The sequence below is a fragment of the Pocillopora verrucosa genome, chromosome 10, assembly GCF_036669915.1.
Source record: "Pocillopora verrucosa isolate sample1 chromosome 10, ASM3666991v2, whole genome shotgun sequence".
Classification (NCBI taxonomy): domain Eukaryota; kingdom Metazoa; phylum Cnidaria; class Anthozoa; order Scleractinia; family Pocilloporidae; genus Pocillopora; species Pocillopora verrucosa.
In genome coordinates, this window is record NC_089321.1 from 12,745,793 (window position 1) to 12,769,375 (window position 23,583).

The 23,583-nt window shown below is 37.4% G+C and overlaps 2 protein-coding genes and 1 long non-coding RNA gene across 4 annotated transcripts in view; 2 read left to right on the plus strand and 1 right to left on the minus strand.

Moving 5' to 3' along the window:
* LOC131769281 (uncharacterized) overlaps nt 1-23,583 on the minus strand; it is a 126,423-nt gene that overhangs the window by 6,192 nt on the left and 96,648 nt on the right. The gene's annotated exons all lie outside the window — the stretch shown is intronic.
* On the plus strand, nt 333-17,465 carry LOC131781167 (spondin-1-like). Its single transcript, XM_066173193.1, has 4 exons — nt 333-386; nt 8,432-9,184; nt 15,511-15,804; nt 17,212-17,465. Exons 2-4 carry the CDS (start codon nt 8,668-8,670, stop codon nt 17,322-17,324), a joined length of 924 nt encoding a protein of 307 aa, XP_066029290.1. The 5' UTR covers nt 333-386; nt 8,432-8,667; the 3' UTR covers nt 17,325-17,465.
* On the plus strand, nt 20,060-22,716 carry LOC136283835 (uncharacterized). The gene is made up of 3 exons (XR_010718939.1): nt 20,060-20,101; nt 20,373-20,535; nt 22,288-22,716. It is a non-coding gene; the product is annotated as an uncharacterized lncRNA (long non-coding RNA).

A 23,583-nucleotide genomic window follows, 5' to 3' on the forward strand; every position in this document is an offset into this window, starting at 1 on the left:
CCTAAACTGTCTGACATGCGCGCTTAAGGATGAGCTCTCAAAGATCTCTGGAATTAACCAATGCGCAACCAGGCCAGGAAACTATTACCAGGCTTTCTTCCACTGGCGGAAAAAAGTTATATGGAACAAATATACTGACCTCCATTTCCTATGTAGACATTTTTATAAGGTTCTTGAATCTTGTTCTTTCTTTTAAATCCGGAAAATAAAAGCGACATTTACTGACATTCAAACAAATTGTAACCAAATCACTGCAGTCAAGATAATCAGCTACAAAAGGTGCAAGAGAAAAATTGGTGAATTTAATCAGGAGCACGTGGGCCGTAACTCCGCCGCTTTTGCAAATACGATTGGAGTATGGTCTACTCAAGAACCAGGAGATCGAGGTAAGTGAACAATATTGACCAATAAGAGGCTTACAACTACAATTATATCAATTTTTATTGGAAAACTTAGCGTCGCTGTGTGTCATTTTCAATTTCCGGCAATTATATTTTGAAAGGACTACTCAACAATACAAAACTGATTGACCACCTAATTAGTGATTTCAATGAGTTAGCCTTGCACTTCTAGTGTATGGTGTCAGCGTAAAGTGAAACCTTGGATTAAGATCATCGTATAGTGGATTTCCCTAAATTTAAAGGGGCACATCGGACCTGCAAAGCAAATCTTTGAGTAGGTGGGGCTAGAGACAAACCCGTAAACTTCAGCCAACAAGGGAAAGGGGGTGTCGGGTGAGGCATACCAGGAAAGTTTGGATTTGTCTCCTTGGAAATGTACGGAAGTATGAAAATATACCTATGTTGATATTTGGGTCGATCTCTAGGTCGAGCTTTGTTTACAAGAGAACTGTAATAAATAGAAATTAGACAAGTTTGTGATTTATCGTCAAAAATTAAATCTTAAATGATTAGTTATTAACGCTTTTAATTCGTTGAGTTCTCGCAAAGGCGAGGGCAGGATAAAAATCGTAAAAAAATCGTAAGCAAATCAACGAAAAGAAGAGGAGGGTAAAATTTGCCGAGAGTGTCAGGTCTGAAGACAAATAGGACGAACTCGCCAAATATTTCAAGTCTTATACTGATCGCTGGAGACTTAATTTTGATATTTAAAAATAAAATAAAAACTCGCGGCTCTTGCGCAAAGAACAGTCTATTGGTTTTAAAGTCACCAGATAGTCTTGTGATTGTTGCTCAGTCAGTTTCGGTTGCTGTGACCCTGTCCCCCCTAAGGAACCCATTACAAATATAATTAATGGGCTCCTGCCCTTCAGTACTAATGAATCTGGTACCTTACTTAAATATTAACAATATAGCAAAGTTTGGAACATCAATTTTTTTTTTTTTGGGGCAAATAGATTTATTTTAATTCCTCAAAGTAGCAAGAAATACATTAATATGACATAATACCTTCAGCGAGTGAACTCAACAATCAACTGAACAATTTTGTTGGGAAGAACCTCCTATGCTGATCTTAGTGAGGAGTTCGGATCGAATAAAGGGTTTTAACTCTTCTACACGGTCTTTACAGTAATCACCGGTTTAATATAATTAATCATCAAAATACCTTTTCTACAAGACAATTGTTAAACTGTCTGATACATTTTTCACCTAGATTCCTTTCAACTTTCCAAATGAGTTTTACCTATGCAAGTTAATTCCACGGCCACTTAATTATTTTTGGGTCAAACAGAACCCGTTATGTTAATTTTTTTCAGAGAAATGGCCAACAGTAGACAGCTTTGTTTGTTAATAATTACTTAGCGTCCTTGAACACAACAGCTGTCGTGGACGGGAAAGCGAGCAATCTGCTTACACTAGCATAAAAATAAGTGGCCAGCAATAAGAATTAGCTAAAATTCAGGGGAAACGGAATTATGGGAATTTTTTTTTCGGAATCAGTGCGAGGTCGAAAGACCCGATTTTGGATTTGGGATCTGATTTGCCGGAAACCTACTCCCTCGGCCAAATAACCTAACAACCACCTGTCAAATGAGGCTTTTTCGGCCTCTCTGAAGTTTGTCTCGTGGTATGCAATTTTTTTTTTCCGATGGAGAAACGGCGCAATCGAAATTTACCATCCATCACGGAGGGAAAATACTTTTTGTGACACCGATAAAAGGTTTTGTCTTTTAATAAGATTTTTAGCTTGAAAGCTGTGAGTTAAGTAGAAAGTATATAAGTTGTTGTATTTGAATAGAGCTGATGTATGTATGGATTTTTTGAGTGATTCGTTTATTCGTTCAATGGAAACCTTGCTGTGTTTGACTTAGTTGAATTGCAAATTATACAGAGCTGATAATGTTGAATGTTCTGGATCGAAATGGCTCTGCCCTTTGAGGCCAAAAACGGTCCATTAAGAAGCCCTGGGGCCGAGCGTGCAAAATTGCACGATGACTTTGACCTTTTCGGAAATGCTCGGATTACATCCGATCGCTCTGAAATTTCGGCTGTAGCATGTAAACATTCTAAGCCAATCACATGGCGAGGTTTAGCTCAGCACTATCAAACGTGACCTCAGGAGCCCGATCCGAAAATTACTTGCGTACGATTTCAGTCTGCGACAATGGCGTCCGATGCGAAACGCCAGAGATACAGCGTAGCTAAGGCTTTAGAGGTGATTTTTGACGATGGAAGTGAGTATGGTGGTATCTCTAGTGGTGAGGAATCCGAATTAGATAGAAAACTGGAAAATCCTAGCGAAGAATTGAGGTAAGTAATCTGTAAACATTCTTGTGATATTTAAATGCGTGACGCATGTGGTGTTGAAACATTTACTTTTACTTTTCGCGCACGAATCCTTGTTTTTTGCCTTGAGACAAACCTGTAAATGTATATTTGTGAATGAAAAGCAACATATATTATGATCAAACATGATTTTTGAGCGACAGAGAAAATAATCTTCAATGGAACAACGACCTAAATTATCAGCCGATGACAGATCGAATGACGCATGTGCGTCCGAACTAAATCAAATAAAATCTTTTATTTTTAAAACGATAGTTGAATATATATCGACTTGTACATTATCTTATATGTTTTGTATTTTTTTTAGATGTGGTTCTACTTGTTACATGCTGGAAATTCACAAAACAAACAAATTATGCTCAAGAATGAGTGGAATGATATAAAATGACAGTTTCCGGTTTCACTTCTGAATTGTTTACTCTAGAAAATACTGGTGGTGCATTGCAAGTGAAAGGCTTTTGATGTATGTTGCGCTTTATGTATTTTGAGGTTGATTATCTCATTTGTCCCTGTTTCAAGGCAAAATTTCAGAAGTCAAACAAAGAAATATAGTTCCAATGCTTGCGCTGTAGACTTCAAGAGGGATTAGTAAATTTGGGCTTGGGGTGATGATGAGGTCAGACTAATTAGTAAGTGTGTCAATCAGTGTTCACTAAATATGTGTAACACATCTCAGATTTGTTATTTTCCAACCAATTTTTTATGAAGATGTTGCCCATGTAACAAAGAACCTCTTTTTGCCTCATTACTTTATGTTATTTGGGTATCACTTAATTCACAGTTCAAATTTTGATGATATTTTATGCTAATTAATGTTAGTTTGAAAGCATTCAATGAGGTTGTTTCCTTTTTCTTGGAGAGGAAACATGCATTTCAGGAAAGCTTATTTACTGCTGTTTCAAGTGAGGTATAGCTTACTTCCCTTGTGTAAATACTTGGTGAGGAATAAATTTTTCAATAATCTGGGTCAATTTTTATGGTTTTGGGGTACAGTTTGGAAAAAAATTCTAATTAATTCCGTATTTGTTCGTTTTCAGCCAGAATCTCTGGATGTCTTGCCCATAAGATTAGGAATATTTTATCCAAGAAATGTTTCCTTTTAACTCCAATCCATTCAGGCCCAGGCTGTTTCAAAGTCAAAAGTTGTACAATAATTTATGCAAATTGTATGCCATTTTCTTAGCATGATTTAAAATCTATGGATTTTTGGAGGCAAAATATATTTTTTCTGAAAAGTTAATTTTGTCCTCTTTCAAATGAGAGATAGCACTAATCACTAGTGTAAATACTGTTGACAAAAAAAATAAAAGAAAAAAGGTTACCATCATTTGTCATTTTTTTTAAGTCTACCATAAAGAGTTAACAGTGCTGAAATAGCTTCAAATTTGGGTCAACTGACCCACTGCGGAACCAAATGGCTCTTGGTATGGGGACTGATTCTCATCAAGGGGCTGAATTGATTTCCTCTTTAGGTAAAAATGGTTCTTGGTAGGGCTGAAATAGTTTTTTGAAGGGCTGAAATGGTTTTTATTGAAGTAGATTTTGACCCAGATGATAAATTGGCCCTAGAAGGGGTCACATTAGCTTCAAGACCATAGAGCTAAGTCGGCCCTTTGGGGCTGAAACAGATCTTCTAAATTTACATTGTATAGGTTCCACATGATAAAACAAAATAACCAACCCAGAAGAAAATACGAGAAAAAACGCGAGTGGATTATTAAAACAAATCGATTGAACACCGGATTTAGAAAAACACAAAAATGAGTCCATTGTACTGTAAATCATAGAAAGAAACTGAAATTGCGAGATGAAAGACCCACATTAAAAGTTTGCAGATGGTGAGCTTAATTGGATGTGCTATTTAAAAACGGCGTAAGCCAGTCGTATCAATTGATATCATGACTAACTGAAGAGCAATGTGGTTGACTTCGTTGCCAAGAGTGTCAAACTAGTTATATATGTCGTATGCAGGGGAAACTTGGCGTTGCGGTGGACTCGGGCCAGTTGACTGCCAACTTCAGTTTGAGTCCTTACGAGGCGTTAAAGTACTTTCGCTTAAAAACTGTTTAAACCACACAACCTTCTTATTATCGAAGCGTAGCTTTCAGGTGGTACCCGGTAATATTTTTGTTTTGGGATGCTCTGCTGTAAGTTCCAAACCCGTACTTTATATATATATATATATTTTTTTTTTTTTTACTCAGAGGGCTTCTCTTTTATATATCATCCTTGGAGAATGGTGCCACTTTTACTGCATACTTCTCAAACTCATTAAAAATTCATGAGGTCAACTACCAACCACAAGATGTATACCACATCATATGCATGTGTTTAGATACCCAATGAAAAACTGCAGCATACCACTCTCGCTGGAGAGTGGTATATACCACTAAAATATGCACAATGACAACTTGCACAAAATCAATGCATATTTATTACTCACAAGTAACCTTACTTTCATAATGCTTCATTTTTAACTCGTGAATTGCGCGCATGCTCAAGAGCGAGTCATAGATACCATGTGGGGAATGGCATTCGCTCGCTCGCTCGTTCGATCGGTCGATTCCTGTAAACTTTTTTTAGATTTTAGGCTTTTGAGTGCATTTGATAGTTTTTAGCGAGCAATAAACAGAATAAATGGCGACCTTTGTTGCTAAGAATAGTGGTGGGGTGAAAAAGAAGCCAATGATAATCTTAAAAGAGTTTTTTTTTTCGTTTTAGTTTCAACAAGCGGCGCCAGCGACTGGCAGGCATGCAAGGATGCACACTGAAATAATAGAACAACCTTCGTTTTTCATAAAATTGTAATTTACAATCCTTGAACTCGAAAACAATCCGAAGATTCATTGAAAATATTACTTACTGCGAAGCGCTCGAAGTTTACAGATGTTCAAAAGCTTTTTCTGTTATGGCATGAGATTGAGAACAAAATTGATAATTACGTTTCGTCGCGTGTGTTTTTCCTGTGTGAAGCAACAGAAGATGCCGGCGACTGACGAAATTACAAGTTAACACGAAAATCAAATAACACCTAAACAAACAATTTTAGCTACCGATTTTCAGTGAATTTTTAAAGAACAATTTTCTTTTAGGTTTCAAGACAATTTGAAGATTCAACATACATACAACGTACTAAAATGCGAAAGTTACACACCACAAAATTGATAAATAGGCCTGAAATGAAATTCTATCTTGTTATTGATTATACGTTGCCTAGCACGTGACTTAAATCCGACCCAGGCGGAGATCCAAAATGACGGTGGTACGCTTGGCTTAGTTATATCACTCAAAACTCGTTCCAGTTTGTCTCATTTGATAAAGAGGGAATCGTTAATGTTTTCATTAAGACAGTATTGCCTTGATTTTCTAATATTTGCAACGAAAGACAGTAAATTTCACTTTTCACCCGCATTTACTTCCAACCTTTTCTTTTGAACCAGAAACAAAAATGATAGACGTTTAAAACACGGCATCATCCACCTTGTCAAATGTAATAGCATGATCATTTCAATTGTAATGCCTTCTTATCCCAACGTTACTTTGTTTCTTTGCTACATAAGCGAATACTGAACTACTGCTTGTACTCTAGATATGACAATCAACCACAAAATTCCCTAAACCAGATAACGTTAAACATAATCTAAAAAATCATGTGTCAATTCACGAGTTTGCTCACAGAGCACTTTGATCTTATTTAAGCCCATTTACAAAAACATTTACCTCACAATCATTAAACTTGACATTTGATATTCGAAAATAGAAAAAATTCACAAACCTAACAATGCGAAAGAAAAGAAGTAGTGTTAAAAACAACAATACACACAAGTACTTTACACGAACTAAATTTTATCCCCCAAAAATGTAACTTACCTGCGGTCGGACATGAAAGGGTTCAATGGAGCACTTCCATTTACATCAGGAAGGTGGCGCTTCAGTCCCCAAATAATTGAGTCCAACGAACGGGAAGGATAGCGTTCCCTAGAAGAGTTGCTTACTTCTTGAACGAACCTTGACAGCCAGCAGTTCCCACTGCATGGAGACATATCTGTAAAGGCCGTGTCCAAATTTTGTACTCCTTCTTCGAAGTCTCTCGCGGTAAAAAGGCCTCCAGGTTCCAAAGCACAGGACTTCACTAATCGATTCTGTTTCCATTCTTCGAAAACCCTACACAAACGTTTAGAAACAATTAAAGCACTTCGCCTACAGCCTCGCGCTTTCATTTGTTTCTCGGTGTTTGGATACCCCGATAAAACACTCGCTTTCGTTTTAGAAATAGTACAACAAGGAATGTATTAGGTGATTCTCCTTTGCAATCGGTTGTTGCCACATTCATAGACATCTTGTGTCAACATAGGAACGTCGTAAAAGGTTTTTGCTTCAGAACTGAGGTGCTCGCACTGGCTTTTCTCCTGGAAATCTTTAATATGCCTCCAGTTTGAAAATGGTGTCACTTTCGAGCAGACCAGTAGTGTTGACCCTAAGTATACATAGAAAGTGCTTTAGGAATCTGCTTGAGCTCAAAGAAGTTTCATATGAATTCACAGTGCTCAATGAGCTCAGTGATACAATTCTAGTTAAGAATTGCTTTGTGTTTTTTGGGGGGAACTGTATTTTCAGTTATCAGTTAATCAAATGATCTTGAGAGCAATTGGGATTAAACAAACACGGGTAAACTTGGCAAAGATCAAAAAGTGTCAAGGAAGGGTAATGATGCTCGAGTGCTTATTTTTCCAAATTGTCTGAGAAATAATTTGATTTCTCTCGATACAAAATGAATTTAATTTCAACTTTTCAGCACTCAGTTTCAAGTTGTTTTGCGCCCAACTTCAACTTTATAATTTGTTCGGGATTAATTTGCGTTCTCTCAGCCATTGAGCTGGCTGCAGTTTTCACAAGTACATCATTAATGTAATTTACAAATATACGAAATAAAGTTTCTTGTAATTTACAAATACACGAAATAAAGTTTCTTACCCAAACAAGACCGCTATAGTACAAACGACCATGCAGTCGTTTAGCTAACAAGATCATGATCGGTTCGAATCTGGTGCAAGTCTTCGTCCGAAGATGGAGGGCATTTTTTTATCATTGACTTTTCAATGGAAAAAAAATGATATATAATAATTATAATTATTATTATTATTATTATTATTCTTAAAAAGTAAAGGAAATAACAAGAATGCAGTAATTAACGTAGCAACAAAGCGAAACAAAAAAAAAGATATTCAAATAGACAAACAAAAAAAATGAGCTTCCTTTTGATGGCCAAATAGTTTGTATTGCATAGTCAGTTGTGTATTCTAAATTTGAAGTGCTTGTGAAATAAACTGTAGAGCTCTCAGGCTGGTAGAAAAACCGGCAAATTCAAATAAAACAACGAAGAAAACTACGCGAAAAAAGAAATTCAGCACACCCTTAAACAACCTTACACTTCAAAATGAGGCTAAATGCTCCTCAGAGAGCAATTTCTTTCATGTAAGCGTCCTTTTTGTGCATGACGTCATATACCCGGATTATTCGGCGCTTGTTAGCTAGATTAAAGGTTAAAAAAACAGTCACGGCATTAGTTGAATATATCATATTCTCAACGTAAGTTTAAAGGGATAAACAATGATACAGACACTTTTTTATCACTCCTTTCAAATGACGTTGATTTTAATTTTTGCTGATGCATTTGTTTTAAGTAGGAAGTACGCCACAAGTGGTTTGGTTCTACTGGAGTGCCGTTAGCATTCTTGGTTTTTCTGAAGTGCCGTCGGCTTCTTTTCGTCATTCAGCTGTGGTCTGACTTCCTCGTGATCTTTCGCAAGCAAAGTCCGAATTCCAGTTTAATTAGCGTTGGGCTCGTCTACTTCCTTATATGGAGCTTAGTTTGTTTTGTTCAGAACCGTGAAAGGTAGTTCCATAAGGTATACCAAAGATGTTTTCGGCCAAGACTTCCATTGTTGTAATACTGCTGGTGTGGTTCTGTTTAACTTCTGACTGTGACGCTTGGCGAAGACGCCGTCGCCGTCGATGCCCAGTGAAAAACTGTGATATCACTTCTTGGTCATACTGGAGTTATTGCACTGCAGACCGATGTGGACAGGAAGGCTATCGAAGTCGATCAAGAATGATAGTATCAAAGCCATCCTGTGGTGGAAAAGACTGCCCTGACAACCTTTTCGAAACTCGGCAGTGCTATGGTAGTAGAGCAGTTGACTGCAAACTGAGCTACTGGTCAGAATGGAGCGGTTGTACAACTGCTTGTGGCATATCAGGAACACAGTCCAGCTCCCGTCACCGAATAACTATCGAACAATGTGGCGGTACATGTTCATCTTTCCTCACAAGAACACGATCTTGCCAACTGACCGGCTGTTTCAATGGAGGAACTCTTAAAGGAGGAGCATGTTTCTGTAAAGCAGGGTTTTCTGGCGATTGCTGCCAGCTGCAAGGTAACTAGCTCAAGAAAACTAGAAACTATGAGCCCCGCACTAACACAAACACATTATGTAAGCACCTCTCAATTATTAATTAATCGGAATATTTGTATGTTCATATATGATTTTATATCTTTACAATCAAAACAGGTCTGTGTTTAAGACATCACTTGAGTCTACGCTTCGTACAGAAACACCGCACATTAACATGTTTTTTTCTTACTTTCGAACGGCAGATCATTTCTCTAACACACTGTGATATTGTCTCTTACCCCTCAAAGGCCGGTCCATCATGATTCAAACTGCAATTAGGACTCAAAAACGGCTTATTTTTCAGCCCAGAATGCTTAGATAACTGGAGGCTTGTCTCTTGTGTTAACAGAAGTTGAGGTACATTTTAATTCACTTGTTGTATTCAATATAATTTCTTCACCATGGGGCAAATGTCAGTGAAGTCTACAAAGTATTACAAAAAGGAAGAAAAATTAATCGAGACAAGCGTGGATCTGATCATTAAGTTTTTTAAGCGCCCTTAGAACTGAAACTGTCGAGCGCATTCTCATAGATACGAACCGCTTATGAATCGATTATTTGCGCTTCGGCAAAATCACTTGCTCACAGAGTAGTGAAGTTTAGAGACTGAAGCGTGTTAAACTTCTATGAGACTTAAGAGCTAATGTTGGCATGCATCAGACAAACAGTGGCAAGTCACGCAAATGTGCTTTCACCCCCACTTGTATATTTTGTAGCCCCATATGTCCTGACAATTTTAGTTTTCGAGAAATGAATTTTTTCGTTCGACCGCTCAAATATGCAAATTTTCACCGTGAATATTACCCGAGTTGTGTGACGAATATACTTGATCACCGCTATTTCTGTCAACATAATCCATCGTTTTATCATCTAAACTTAATCCCCTAGTATTATTGAAGCTAGCAAAGTCATGTTTATTTTTTGGTGAATATTTTTGTCCGACATACTTTTCCTATGTCGAATAGTAGCATCAAAACAAAGACAATTTTAACAATGACCGATATGACAGAATCTACTGAGCTTCAAGCATTTCAAAGACAAAGGATGGTTAAAAAGTGACTATAAAAATTTCCTTGTGTAATTGTGTTGTTCTATCTTGAGACGAACTCAAAGTCCGGCAAAATTTACTTGCTAGCGACTATGAAATATACATGGTGTGTCTACTTGTCGGCATAAATCACTACAGTTTGTAAAAAACTCTAACATAACACTCTTACCTTGTTTATTTATAATCTTAGGAGCTGTTTCGATAATCACGTTATGCTCTACCACATTGTAGCCAAATTTGAGTTCCAGTTTTTATATCTTCTCCATCTTTTTATATCAGTTGCATGACAAGTGTGACACATAAATTTAAAGAAGTATGAATCTCCGAAATACCAAGAGATGAGTTTTTCTCCTCTTTGCATGATATCTAGAAAAACCTTTCAGGAACTACCGCATTCAGAAAACTGAAGATGCCTCAATGATTCCTTTGCCGGCCGGAGTCGAAGAATGATTACAAAAGTCAATTTGATTGACAAGCTACCTACTGATTTAGGTAATTATCTGTTGTGTAAGCGTCTCATCTTACATGCTAACATGGAAATTTACTGTTCATTTAAATCGTTCGCTGGTGGAACTTGAGGGTTTAGTTATCGAAAAGACCGAAGTTGCATATCTCAAGTCTTTCTCTTGTAAAAAAGACATTTCAAGTCACGTGCGGAGTTGCAAGTTTTCAGATTCAGAAAATGATGTTGATCTTATTTTGTCGCTTGGCGGCATCTACGAGACGCTGACAGATATCGATTATTTTACAATTTGCCCCACACATAGATGTTGGGTAGAGTTGTGCTTCCAATAGTAGATGTAGAGTGCCTAAAGAGGTGTCCTGCCATTGCAATGGTAAGGTTAAGTCGATTCCAAAAGCCTTTAGGGGAATTGGCAAGCGTGTATCACAGGTAGTACTCATGATGTCTGGAAAATGCATATAGCCTGGCTCCGGTAAGTGGGCTACTTACCACCGTGAGAAAGACTACGCGTCCAGTTAAACCTAAGTCTCGATTGGGAATTGGTCAATAGGCTACCAAAAATCCTGACAGAGGCGGAGTTTTCTATACTAATGTTTGAGCACTTTGTTGGCTTCCCGTTGTTTAGCGGGACGCGTAATTATGCACACGGTGGTAAAGGGCCCTTCCGCACTAGCTACTGGAGGCGGAAAAAACTCTTCACCCAAAATCACATCAAAATTTGTCGTTGCTAAATTTCAAGTGTGCTGCATGTATCATCACCCCCGGGGTAGACATTTACATAAGAGGGCGGGGGTGCGCGCCGGGAATTCTGAAAACGACCCCTATGAAATTATTAAAGGTACCTGAGTCTAATCTGTGTGAGAGTGGCAACAATTGGTGTCTGCCCCTAAAAAGTACTAATTCAAAAGCAAAATATTGAAAAATCTCAAATATAAAAATTCCTTGATCGATGTGCTCTAGAGGCTCAAGTCAGATCATTAAAATCGTCCCAGAAATGCTTATTTCAGGTGTTTTATTGAGCGAAAAACACCCTAAAACGTACCAGCTAGGTCTCTGGTTTTTTGACCCGTAAAAGGTACGACAAGCAGCCTTACCCATTTCCGATCGCTTACTTCCCCTCGGTCAGCACCTAAAAACAAAGATTTGCCCCCCAGTGGAAAAAAAAAAAAAAAAAGAAAAAAAGTGATTTGCCCCAGTCCCCCACCACAAAAATCTAATATGCCGTGTTTACATGCAAAATAATTTAACCTGTAAAAACAATTATTTATGTCCTTTTCTGTCTTTTTCTATGCTTTTCTCGCTCCTAAAGAGGATTCATACAGATATAAGAACCGTACCGCTTTACCGTACCGTTTACATTACACAGGTACAAAAATGAGTGTTTCGTTCTGGAATGAAAACCCCAATAAACTCATTCAGAAATAACTCGTTTCGAATAAACTTTACCCAGATATCATGTGGCAACCGCTATGAACTTGTTCTTGAACAAAACTTATTTCGATATCATGTAAAAGGCACCTAAAAGTTTTTATTGTCAGAGCATCACGCTCTGCTCTCTTGTCTAAATACTATAAATTTCAATAGCATTGAAGCAACAACCCGCTTTTAACTGCTTCGCTGCCATTGAAACAACCATTAGTGACCACAATATTTTCAATTCAACTTAAACAAAAATATCTATACAGGGTAAATGTTCATTTGTGTCAGTATAAATTATTGCGTGACTCGCTTATGATGTAATCAGTTGAGGGGAAAACACAAAGCAAAACCTGGGCTCCTGTCAAAAAGTAACACCCAGGCGTTGAATAATAATCGAAAAAGCGAATAAATTCATAAATAAACAAGGTAAGAGTGTTATGTTACATTTTTTTAAACAAATTGTAGTGATTTATGCCAGTAAACGGTGGCGACAAATAGGCACACCATGCATATTTCATGGTCGCTAGCAAGTAAATTTTGCCAAACTTTGAGTTCGTCTCAAGATAGAACAACACAATTACACAAGGAAATTTTTACAGCAACTTTTTAAAAGCTCGAAGCTCAGTAGATTCTGTCCTATCTGTCATTGTTATAACTGTCTTTGTTTTGATGTTTCTTTTCGACATAAGAAAAGTATGTCGGACAAAAAAATTTACCAAAAAATAAATATTTCTTTGCCAGCTCCAGTAATGACAGGGGATTAAGTTTATATGATAATACAAAGGATTTTGTTGACAGAAATACCAGAGGTCAAGTTTATTCGTGACACGAGGTCACACAACTCGGGTAATATTTATGTTGAAAATTTGCATAGGGGTCGAACGAAAAAAAATAATTTCTCGAAAACTGAAATACATTTTCACAAAAAAAAAAAATACACCAAAATCATCAGGACATATTGGACTACAAAAATATGAAAGTAAGAGTGAAATTGAATTTTGGGCGACTTGCCACAATATTTCAAATTTGTGGGATGGATGCTGACATCCTCTCTTAAAAGTCTCTCATACTTACAAATGAGGAACTGAAGTGCCAAAGGAGACAATGGTATCAAATTGATTAAATCTTGCGCTTGCGTTAGTGAAATTGTTGTATTTGTTTTCATTACTTATTACGCCAACAGCAATCAGTAATGGGGGGGGGGGGGGTGGGAGGGGGGGGGGGTACGGCTACACTTAGGCTGTACATCAGTAAGACAAAATAACCAACCCAGAGGAAAATACGCGAAATTACGTGAGTGGGTTATTATAGAAAATCGATTGTACTCCGGATTAAGGAAAAACAAAATTGAGTCCATTTTTCCATAAATTATAGAAAGAAACACTGAAATTGTGAGATAAAAGACCCATATTAAAAATTTTTAGATGGTGAGCTTAGTTGGATGTGCGGTATGATACAAACGAAGTAAGCCAGTCGTATCGATTGATATCATGACCAATCAAAGCAATGTGGTTAACTTCGTTGCAAGGAACGAAGTTATTTGTGGTTTGACCTCATTTCAGATGTGGAAGCAAATTGACAGCGCCTGCGTCTGATGCCAAGAGCCCCAAAACTAGCCTGTTGTAATCTTTGATTTCGACTGGTTATTTCACTCGATTTACAGTCAGTAGTATCGTTGCACCAGAACAATTTGACGAGTAAAACCATGTTATGAGAGACCGACTAAAAGGAGACGTTGCGTGCAGAGATGCTGATGGCGTCCGTGGCGTGTTAAATTTTGTAAGTCACATAGGGAATTTCGAGCTTGAAGGTATACAACAATGACGAATTAGAGATTTTGCTGGACTTTTATCTTAGAAATGCTGCTAGTATGATATCTGCACAAATAAAATAGGCGCAAATGCGTGCAGATTTTCCAAAACAAACTTCCAGGACTTGTTTATGGCGAAGTGCACTCGTATGTATGACTAATAATAATTCTTACTGAACACGCCCCCAGCTTTTGTTAAAATAAATTCTAGAGAATTAAAATTTTCTGATAGGTTTTAAGAAAATATTTGTATGTAGTATTGAATGTCGAAAACGTACCAACACATGTTTCCTTTTAAGTCATCTTTTTTACTCTAGAAAACCTAAATCTCCGCAATTACATCTGCAGGTCAACTATGAGCTGAAAATTTAAGACGACCTTTTTCCCTAACAAAACGAAGATCATATTCACGAGTTTACGGTTCCCTATTCACGTATTTCCGGTCTCTTAGTGTAACGCAACAAGGAAATGATTGTCTACAGTTCAAAGATGTGGAACAACAGAAGAGCGTGTTAGGTGGTCTTGCCAAATTTTAGCAGTTAAGAGGTTACTGCCTTAGCTTCGGAGGTCGATGAAAACCATTATATGTCCAAAGCTATTGTGCGTGTCTTCAGAAAGTTCATATTAATTAATAAAACTTTTGATCGGTCAGTTGTTAAATAATATGTTTTTCTTTCTGTCCAGTGCAGAGAAATGAGATAGAAACTTGTAGTACACAGGTGTCTTCAGAAAGTTCATATTAATTAATAAAACTTTTGATCGGTCAGTTGTTAAATAATATGTTTTTCTTTCTGTCCAGTGCAGAGAAATGAGATAGAAACTTGTAGTACACAGGTTATCCAAAGTTTTTATGATGCATACCATTTGTAACAAACGAAAATTCATAACATTTTCACTTTTGCTAATGTTGTTGCATTGCTTTGTGTTGCTTTTATAGTTTTAAGAAAGCGTTGACGACTACGGAGCAGGTTTTTAAAATCATGACCTTTTTACAACCGTAACAGTGCAGTACGTTTGATTTAGAAGTAGCCGCATCTTCTTTTCTCTATAATACCTGTTGTTAAATACAGGATATCTGTTTATGCAGACTTAGTGCGCGGAGATAATACTATCCTAGCTTAACCCTCTACTCCACATCGTAGAGGAGGTCCTTACTAAGATTCTAAGGAATCCGTCTTTTCTTTTCGAAAAGTATAGCTTAATATGAGGTCCTTGGTGTCAATTAAAAACTGGGCCACAGAGACTCTTTGGTGACCCACGCCTGCATCACTGATGGTCGATACATGCAATCGTGTCTAGTCCTATCCGCAACACAAAAACCGAATAGAGTATTGACTGCTTGAACTTGTCACGACACTTAGCTTCTCATAGGGAGCTTTCCAACCTTCATTTTCTACCGTGTTTTTCCCGAGTATGATTCCAAGAGATGCGCGACACGATCGCATATCTTCCTCGTCTCAACGAATAACATCTTTCCTTATCCTCTCTAGCTGTTACCGGAGTTTACGAAAATTATTCGAAAAACTGGAATATTTTCCTGTCGAACTAATTATTCATGTCGTTGGTAGGGGAAACTTGGCGTTGCGGTAGACTCAGGCCAGTTGACTGCCAACTTAGTTCCTGGTCAGAGTGGGGTCCTTGTACGACAATGTGTGGTGTGGGGGGTAAGCAGACCAGCACCCGTCGCCGGCTGATTACAGAGCAGTGTGGAGGTACATGTCCCGGTGGATTAAACTTAAAAATAACACGAGCCTGTCCTCAGATCAGTTGCTTAAATGGAGGCAGCTTAATGAATGGAGCATGTATATGCAAAGCGGGATATTCTGGTGATTGCTGTGAGGACGATGAGAACACTAAGAAAGGTAAAGTCCACACAGAAATATGAATAACTGCATTTGTTAGATACATAGACTTTCACTCAACAAAACGAGCACTGTGATTGGTTGATTCTTGGTCACGTGCCCCTGATCAAATTCAAATGTATCCCGACCGGGACACAATTGCGCCGTTGTAGCCCGCGCTTGGAATACAACAGCACGTTTGTTTTTGCCATACATGATTGTTTAAGGCAAAGTCTAAATATATGACAAAGCACTTGATGTATGTTCCCTCGGGAAACTAGTTAGTTTTGTTTTTTCTCGAGTCCTGATGTTTCCAAAAGGTTTGGATAGAAGCAGATAAAAACATGTTTCCACAGTTCTTCTGTCGTCTTTAGTTCTTCAGTTAATTTAATTTAATATAACTCAATTTAATTTAGATTTTATTGAATCTAATTCATAATTTCATATAATTCAAAACTTTCCTTGTAAATGCATACATTGTTCTGTTAATTACTATTGTTTGTTTTGTCCAATCAGCATTTTGTTACGCACTTTAAATTCAACTTTGTACTTTGTATTATTCAGAGCTGAAGATGACAGAAGAACTGTGGAAACATGTTTTTAAAAAGTGTCGTTCATTTTCTTGAATTCCCGATGTTTCCCGAGACAAGGAAAATAAAACTAGCTATTTCCATCGAGACCATACACTAAGTGTATAATGTATACATGGTTATAAGCGACGCGTTTCTTAAAGGGCCTGGTAGCTACCTTAAGAGATGACCTGGCCAAAGAAAATAGCAGCTTCGAATCCAGCTTTTCTTATTAGAGAATCTTAAGGGGTAGGCATGACTGTTGACAACATAATTTGTTCCAACAGTTGACGGTTTAAATTGTGAAGGGGGAGGGGGACATATTACGGTCGAAATTTTATTTCATGAAAGACAGGTTATCACGAAGAACTAATCCTGCAAAATTTAATAGTTAAGCACTAAAACTGTAATCACCACCCCTTCCTTTCAAAACAAAGTAGATCTATTCTTTACCTTGCTTGTTTACTATGCTCAGACCACAGCTACCACAGGCGCAATCTCTATCGGCTCCTGGTATCATATGGCCAATATTTTTCCTTACATAGCTGCTAGATGTTTTGATTGGGGATTTTAAAGTTCGACCACTGAGTTTCAGGGAACTGATTTAAGGGCTGTCCTATTAATTAGGTACAACGAAACGTTTTGCCGGTTAAATGCATTAGCTAGCAAATTTATTTCGACAACTCAAAGTTTTCAGTGCTTCTCTCTGAGTTCAACATTTTAGATTAAATACTTAAAATGTTTTGAAAAATGTATCTTATTGCTTGAAAAGCGGCTAGTGAACTGATCATTCAAATGACTTTCCAGTTGATCTGGATCAAATGTTTTGATTGCTTATCATATTTCTTCTCCTTTTCAGATACAGATACTGACAAAAGCTCATACAAAATCACGGTCGGGTTGTCGGTGTCGGGATGCTTGGTTTTCATCGCCATCATCATATGTGTGTGTTGGTTTTGCTGTAGGGGATGAACCCAGGCCTCGAAAATCAATGTAGATCTATCCAAAGTTGCCTTTTTGACCTTTTACATAGCATACTTAGAGTTAAGCTGAAAACGCTACATACGAGATGAATTAAGTCAAATGTTTGTAGAGCTTCTTTAATTAAAATTGTGTAAGGACAAGCCTTTGCCTAACTACTTATTTAAAAGGAAAAGTGAAAAAATGGGCGAGGATTCTAGCCATAAATCGATTTATGCTCGAACTAGTTAATAAGTTAGGAGAATATGCTTATTTTCCTACCCTTTGCCGCGTTCAAACTTCTAATGGATGGAGCCTTTAGTCAACACCCCATAGACGAAGATTTTCACGTCTTTTACCATGAGTTATAAAACCCATAGCTTTCTTTCTCTTCAAAATATATTTTTCGTGAACAAATCAAAAATTAAATATTGCTACTCAAGAAAAGGGGATCACCGAGCTCGCTCACGAGCAAATGACAAATCAACTGAGCGCGAGTCAGGCCCTAATAGCAGCCGCCATTTTGTTAAGGAGCGCGCAACCCGTGCGCAAAGCATTGTGCGCAGTAGGGATACGCAATCCACAAGACTTTGAATTAAACAAGTTTATTGAATCTCCAAAAACTCCATCGACGTTGTTGCACAAATTTAAAGTATCAAAACTTAAAAACAGAAAATCATAACCTTAATTTTCCATGTATATGTTGTTTGACCGCGGTGAACTCTGAATGAAATGTTATCAATGATAAAACCCGAGTGCAACGTCAATTTCATGCTAATCTGGTTAGAGTTCTCACTCGCATCATGGCGCAAGTCATCAAGAGGTTCTTAAGTATCTTTGCATTAGGGTTAGCAGACAGACTAAGGTAAGAATCTTAATCGTTTATTCAGTAAATATCATCAATGATGCAATTATTGCGGAAATTTCAACATTCCCAATGGCTAGGCTATATCCTCTCTGTGTCATTTTTAACCATGAAAAATTGCATACATCACGAATTAATCAACGTGATCCTCTTTTGGACTCAGTAAATACAACTTATGCTGACAAAGAAACGACGAGAGATGTGTTTTGCTTCAAAACTGATTGACCTGCACTGGTTTTTCTCTTGAATGGTGCTCACATACCTCTGAACTGAAAATGCGTCAGAGGAGACCATCCCAGTATTTATCCAACTTTGAAAGTGCGTTAAGAGTGTGCTGTAAATTCACAGTGTTCAGTAAGCCGACACAAGGCTAGTGAAGAGTTTTTTTGTGCTCGTCCTTCAATTTTTTCTCATTTATACTGTTACAAAATGATTTCGAGAGCAATTTTTATTCAACCAGCAGGAGTATATTTGGCAACGATTATAACCGAAAAAAACGTAGAAGTCAGAGGGCTCTCGAGAGCCTATCCCAAAGTGTCTTAGAAATAATTTGATTACCACTCTATGTTTCAACTTTTGAGCCAAATTTCAACTTTATGATCGACTGGGGAATAATCAGCATTCTCCTAGCCATTGGGAATGTTGAAATTTCCGCAATAATTGCATCATTGATGATATTTACTGAATAAACGATTAAGATTCTTACCTTAGTCTGTCTGCTATTCCTTGAATGCTAAATCTTTTTATCCCCTTAAAGGCCAAAGAAACGTCATGAAGAAATCACACTTCTTTGGAAGACAGGAGACACTCCATTTCTCGTTGTTTCTGTGGTTCATGGCCATGTTCTCTGAGCCATACTGTAGTGTTGTAAATGTGGGGGGAGGGGGGAGGGGAAGTGGAAGCTTGAGTATATAAAAAGCAGGTTAACATCTTTTTTACCTGTTCGGAAATTATTTCTTTAGCGTCCTGCGCATTTCTAATCAAAATATTGATAAGACTACCGGCCAAAATTTCATACTTCGAAACATCAAAGAATCTATAGAGAATTTTTTAATTTCACATCAAATGTCGTTATCAAAGGATATTCTATTTCGTAACCAATGATTAAAAGCGCTAAAGCCGCAATGTTTCCTTTTTGTTTTAAAGGCGAGCTTAGCTATTTTAAGTTACCTAGTCAGAGATCGTTATATTTCTTCGATCATTCGTTACATAGTTTGAGGGGAGAGAAACTCCAGTTCACGCAATCGAATTTCATGCAATTTAAGTTAGACCAAAAAAAAGTATGATGTTTTCCACTGGACTTGGTTTGGTAGAGTTATTACAAACCATCATTGTCATGGTTCGACAGCAAGAACAACATACTTTTGCTCTCAATTTTTGCGAAACATCGGATCTCATCGGGTGGACAGTAACATGTAGTTTTAACAAGAGCTGAGCATCGCAGGACAAATTCATCTTAATAACCATGACAACATTTTTCAGACATTTAACGGAAGAAGTTGACAGTCATGTCAACGACTAGCCTCTGTTCCTGATGCAAACAGCAAAATCATTGCTGACTGCACTGAGTAGTGCTTTATTTGAAATAAACCGCTGCCTATATGCGTACTTTATGATGTCACCCGAAGGTTCCTGAAGATAGAAACGTCGTTTTTTTGGTTTTCTTTCCCTTCTAGGAAAGTTTGAACGTCACTGTCTCTAAGCGATACGGGTTTTTCAGTGTTTTAACAGCCATAATCAGAAAAATTCCGACAAATGACCTTGGATTGAAAATGGTGTGTGTGTTGCGTCATCAGTTGTTCTGTGACGAAAACTGGTACTGATACTCCCCAAGGGGTTGTGCAAGCGCTCCACTTAAACCAGAGACTAAGTACGCACGGAATTAACAACTCAGTCTCGGCGGCAATCATTTGTCTCAAAAAATGTATGCAACGAAACCTTCCAAAGACGAAGCTCAAATTTTAATTGCTCAGTTGTTAACAACTCTGCGTGTTAGATTCATTAGGATGTAATAGAAGTCTTGTTGACATTATGAGACGCGCATGTTCTTCAGCTGGTTATCATTTGATTTGCTGGGCGCGTGAAAGTAATACCATTTCCTAGTTGTACGAGACAAACTCATCGCGTTACTGGAGGGTTCGTTTGGAGCAGTCGATCTACTTACCCAGATCTCAATTTCATTTTGCTTTTTCTAGTAGAAAACATCAAGAAGGTCTATGATAAGTGATCCTTTTCTTGTCATCTGGATCAAATTTGGGATAGGTCTTACTATCAAGAGCAGGTCTGGCCGACCGACTGAGAGACCCTTTGTTTCATGTATGGACACGGAATTACATTGCCAGCCTCTTCCTAGAAAAGGTAAGAAATGTATGAAGTATATTAAGAAATGTCTTTGCTAAGGGACTGATGAAATGTCTCCAACTAAAGCGTGGAATCTAGCTAAAAATCGATGTAATGAGTAAATATATTCGTTGACACGGGAAAACAGCTTTCGTTTGAAATATACATCGCTTGAATAAATAAATGTGGCGAGGTTCAAAATTCTGTTTGTGATGTTGCTGACTGTTATTCAGAAAACAAATATCGCATAGTAGTATTCCAGAGTTAATTCAATTGGGCAGTTAAAATCGTTAAGATCTATATCATTACCTGTAATGGGAAAGTTCCGTTTCTGTAATACTGTACATTATCATCTAATTGAAACTTATTTTCATATCTCGTTCTATCCTCGGTTGAGTTTTGTGCACTTTCAGATTTCAGAGATCGAATAAAGGTTGAATTCTGATTTCTTAGTCCATATTCCCACCTCCTCCTCAATCTGTTCATAACGCCGGACACAGAAAATTGACTGAGAACAGCGTTTGCATTCATAGACGCAACATGCCCTTTGACTAGTTTCCTTTTCGGTAAATTCCAAAACAGTTACTCTCAGAACATGGAACAAAACTCGAAATGTTTGATTTTGAACAAAAGTATTATTATACATCTTCTATATAAACCGTTGAAAACAAGTATTATTCAAAGCTTTTCGTGGCCATTTTGTTACCTGAGGCATATTTTGTCAAAGCTTCATTGTTATTTGATAACAATGATAATATCAAATTGACATATTGAGTTGAAGTCTAACGAATATTTAACTCTTGTTTAACCAAGAGGGATTTAATTATCCATCTAAACTGTATTTAAAGTATATATTTGCTTTTTTTTTACCTTTCTTACTAATCCGCTGCAAAAGATTAAGCAAGTTCACGTTATGCAAAAGAGCGAACGACTTCATTAACAACAGAGAACACAACTAAGTAAACAGAAACCACAACACAATAACATTTTTGATCAAAGTTCTAGAGCCTGGTTACACATAGAAGGTCATGGAATTTTTTCAATTTTTAATAACCCTTTCTTTGGTCAATTCAAAGTGAGACCTAAAGTTTACAATTTGAATATCATCATGTTCACTTCTCCGTTATCGATAGAAAAACGAAATCCGTTTTGTGAACACAATCCAACCGTATGTGACAGCGTTTATTCGTCATGTCTCGCCAATGGATTACAGTGACAACTTCTATTCCGTGATAGACATCCGTTGTTCAGTTCTGAGAAAGGAAGATTTCGTTTCTTAGAAGCTAAAACGGGGCTTCTATTTGCCTTATCAAAATATTCCATAAAATATTCGCGGACTTTACAGTTTGCATGCGGTGTTCTATCGAGATGTTGTGAACGAGGGTATGATAAGCAGTTGCAAAATCAAACCTAAGAGATTTTCACTTAGAGGAAACAAAAGAAACTCTAAATTCTACAAGTGATTCATCATCCACAGTGACGAAACAATTAAAATCGCACAAGATTACACGGTCTAAGAAGCAAATCTGTTCTAAGCATTTATTGGATGCTTAGCTTTGATATCGAGGTTTTGAGTTGGTTTCTGTTTTTTTGTTGCTCTTTAATTGGTTTTCAGATGTTCAACTCTGAATATGGAATAGGCATCGTAAGGAAAATTTCCGGTTGCTTAAGCGAAGCTCAGGAAATGGCCAATTGTTAAATTATAATACTCCGCACGGTACTTCTTTAATTGAATAAAAATCTACATTTAATCTTTAATCTCCCTAATAGATTAGATTGGAGCGTAAGAGGTGAGCCGCAGAAAAGACAACTTTTTGCAATCCAATTCTATGGCACATTCAAGCGGAGGTTTGATTGGGGGAAGTTTCACCAGTGGATTTTTTGTACTCTGCTTGCTGATGTACATAATTTTCAGATTTTTAAGATCGGATACAAGAACTCATCCGGGTAATTACTCCGAGATCGTTATTCGCGTTGAAGCTGAAGCCTCTTCACAACAAAATGGAGCTAGTGCCGACGAACTTCCTCCTCCATATTCAGCATTTTCTGAGCCCCGCTCTATTGAGCCGGTTTGTTTTTCTGCTGGAAAGAAATGAGTTGTATTCACAAATTATTTATGTGATGAAGTTTTTTGGCATATTATCATATCAATGTCATTCCTTGTGGCTTTTCAGAATTTTGTAGAGCTCTGTAATGCGATCAGCTAAATAAATCTTCATTACGATCTAATTATGTTCATGTGTTGTCATTATTTAACAGCCACCATAACAGACATTTTTTTTTCCTATCTTTTGGCCAAGTACGGTTTCGTTATCTGCTAAATACAAATCACGCGAAGTGCATTAAGGGATACATGTCTTCTGCTCTGGCGCTTGAAGTGACTGAAATCAACGTTCCAAATTCCAGATCTGCCAAAACAAATTCCAATTTGAAGTAAGATACCGTAATTGGTCTTTTAATCTTCTCTTGTTTTAGCTCAACACCCTTCCCCAGAGATATTTCCGGAAATGCTTGCAAATCGTTTTGGTCTGTTGCAAGCCAACACATCAACATTTCTTTCTTAATTGTATCAAATCTTAATCTACTCTTCCTCAGATCAGATTGAAGCGTCATAGGTAAGCTGAGAAAACAAATATTAGGAGTCCAATTTCCTTTACAAACTCGAGTGGAGGTGCGATCGGGGAAGGTTGCGTGCACTAGTGAATTATTCTTACTTTGTTTGTGGATGTACATGCTTTACAGACTGTTGAGATCTGATCCAAAAACTCATTCAGGAAATCCTTCTGAGCTTGTTATTTGCATTGAACCAGAGCCTCTTCAAAGCAAAATGGAGCTACTGCCGACGAACTTCCTCCTTCATATTCAGCATTTTCTGAGCCCTGCTCTATTGAGCCGGTTTGTTTTTCAGCATGAGAGAAATGATTCGTATTTACATTTTTGTTTTTTAGAGGAAATTTCTGTGCCGATCATGATATCAATTTCATGTTTGTAATTTTGTAGAGCTCAACTGCGTTACACAAAGTTGATTATTGTAATGCAATCAGCACATTAAAACTGAGAAATTTT

Coding starts and splice junctions, on each gene's coding strand:
- LOC131781167 (XM_066173193.1), top strand. CDS start 8,668: ATGTTTTCGGCCAAGACTTCCATTGTTGTAATACTGCTGGTGTGGTTC. Junction 9,185..15,510: donor CGATTGCTGCCAGCTGCAAG/GTAACTAGCTCA, acceptor TGTCGTTGGTAG/GGGAAACTTGGCGTTGCGGT. Junction 15,805..17,211: donor CGATGAGAACACTAAGAAAG/GTAAAGTCCACA, acceptor TCTCCTTTTCAG/ATACAGATACTGACAAAAGC.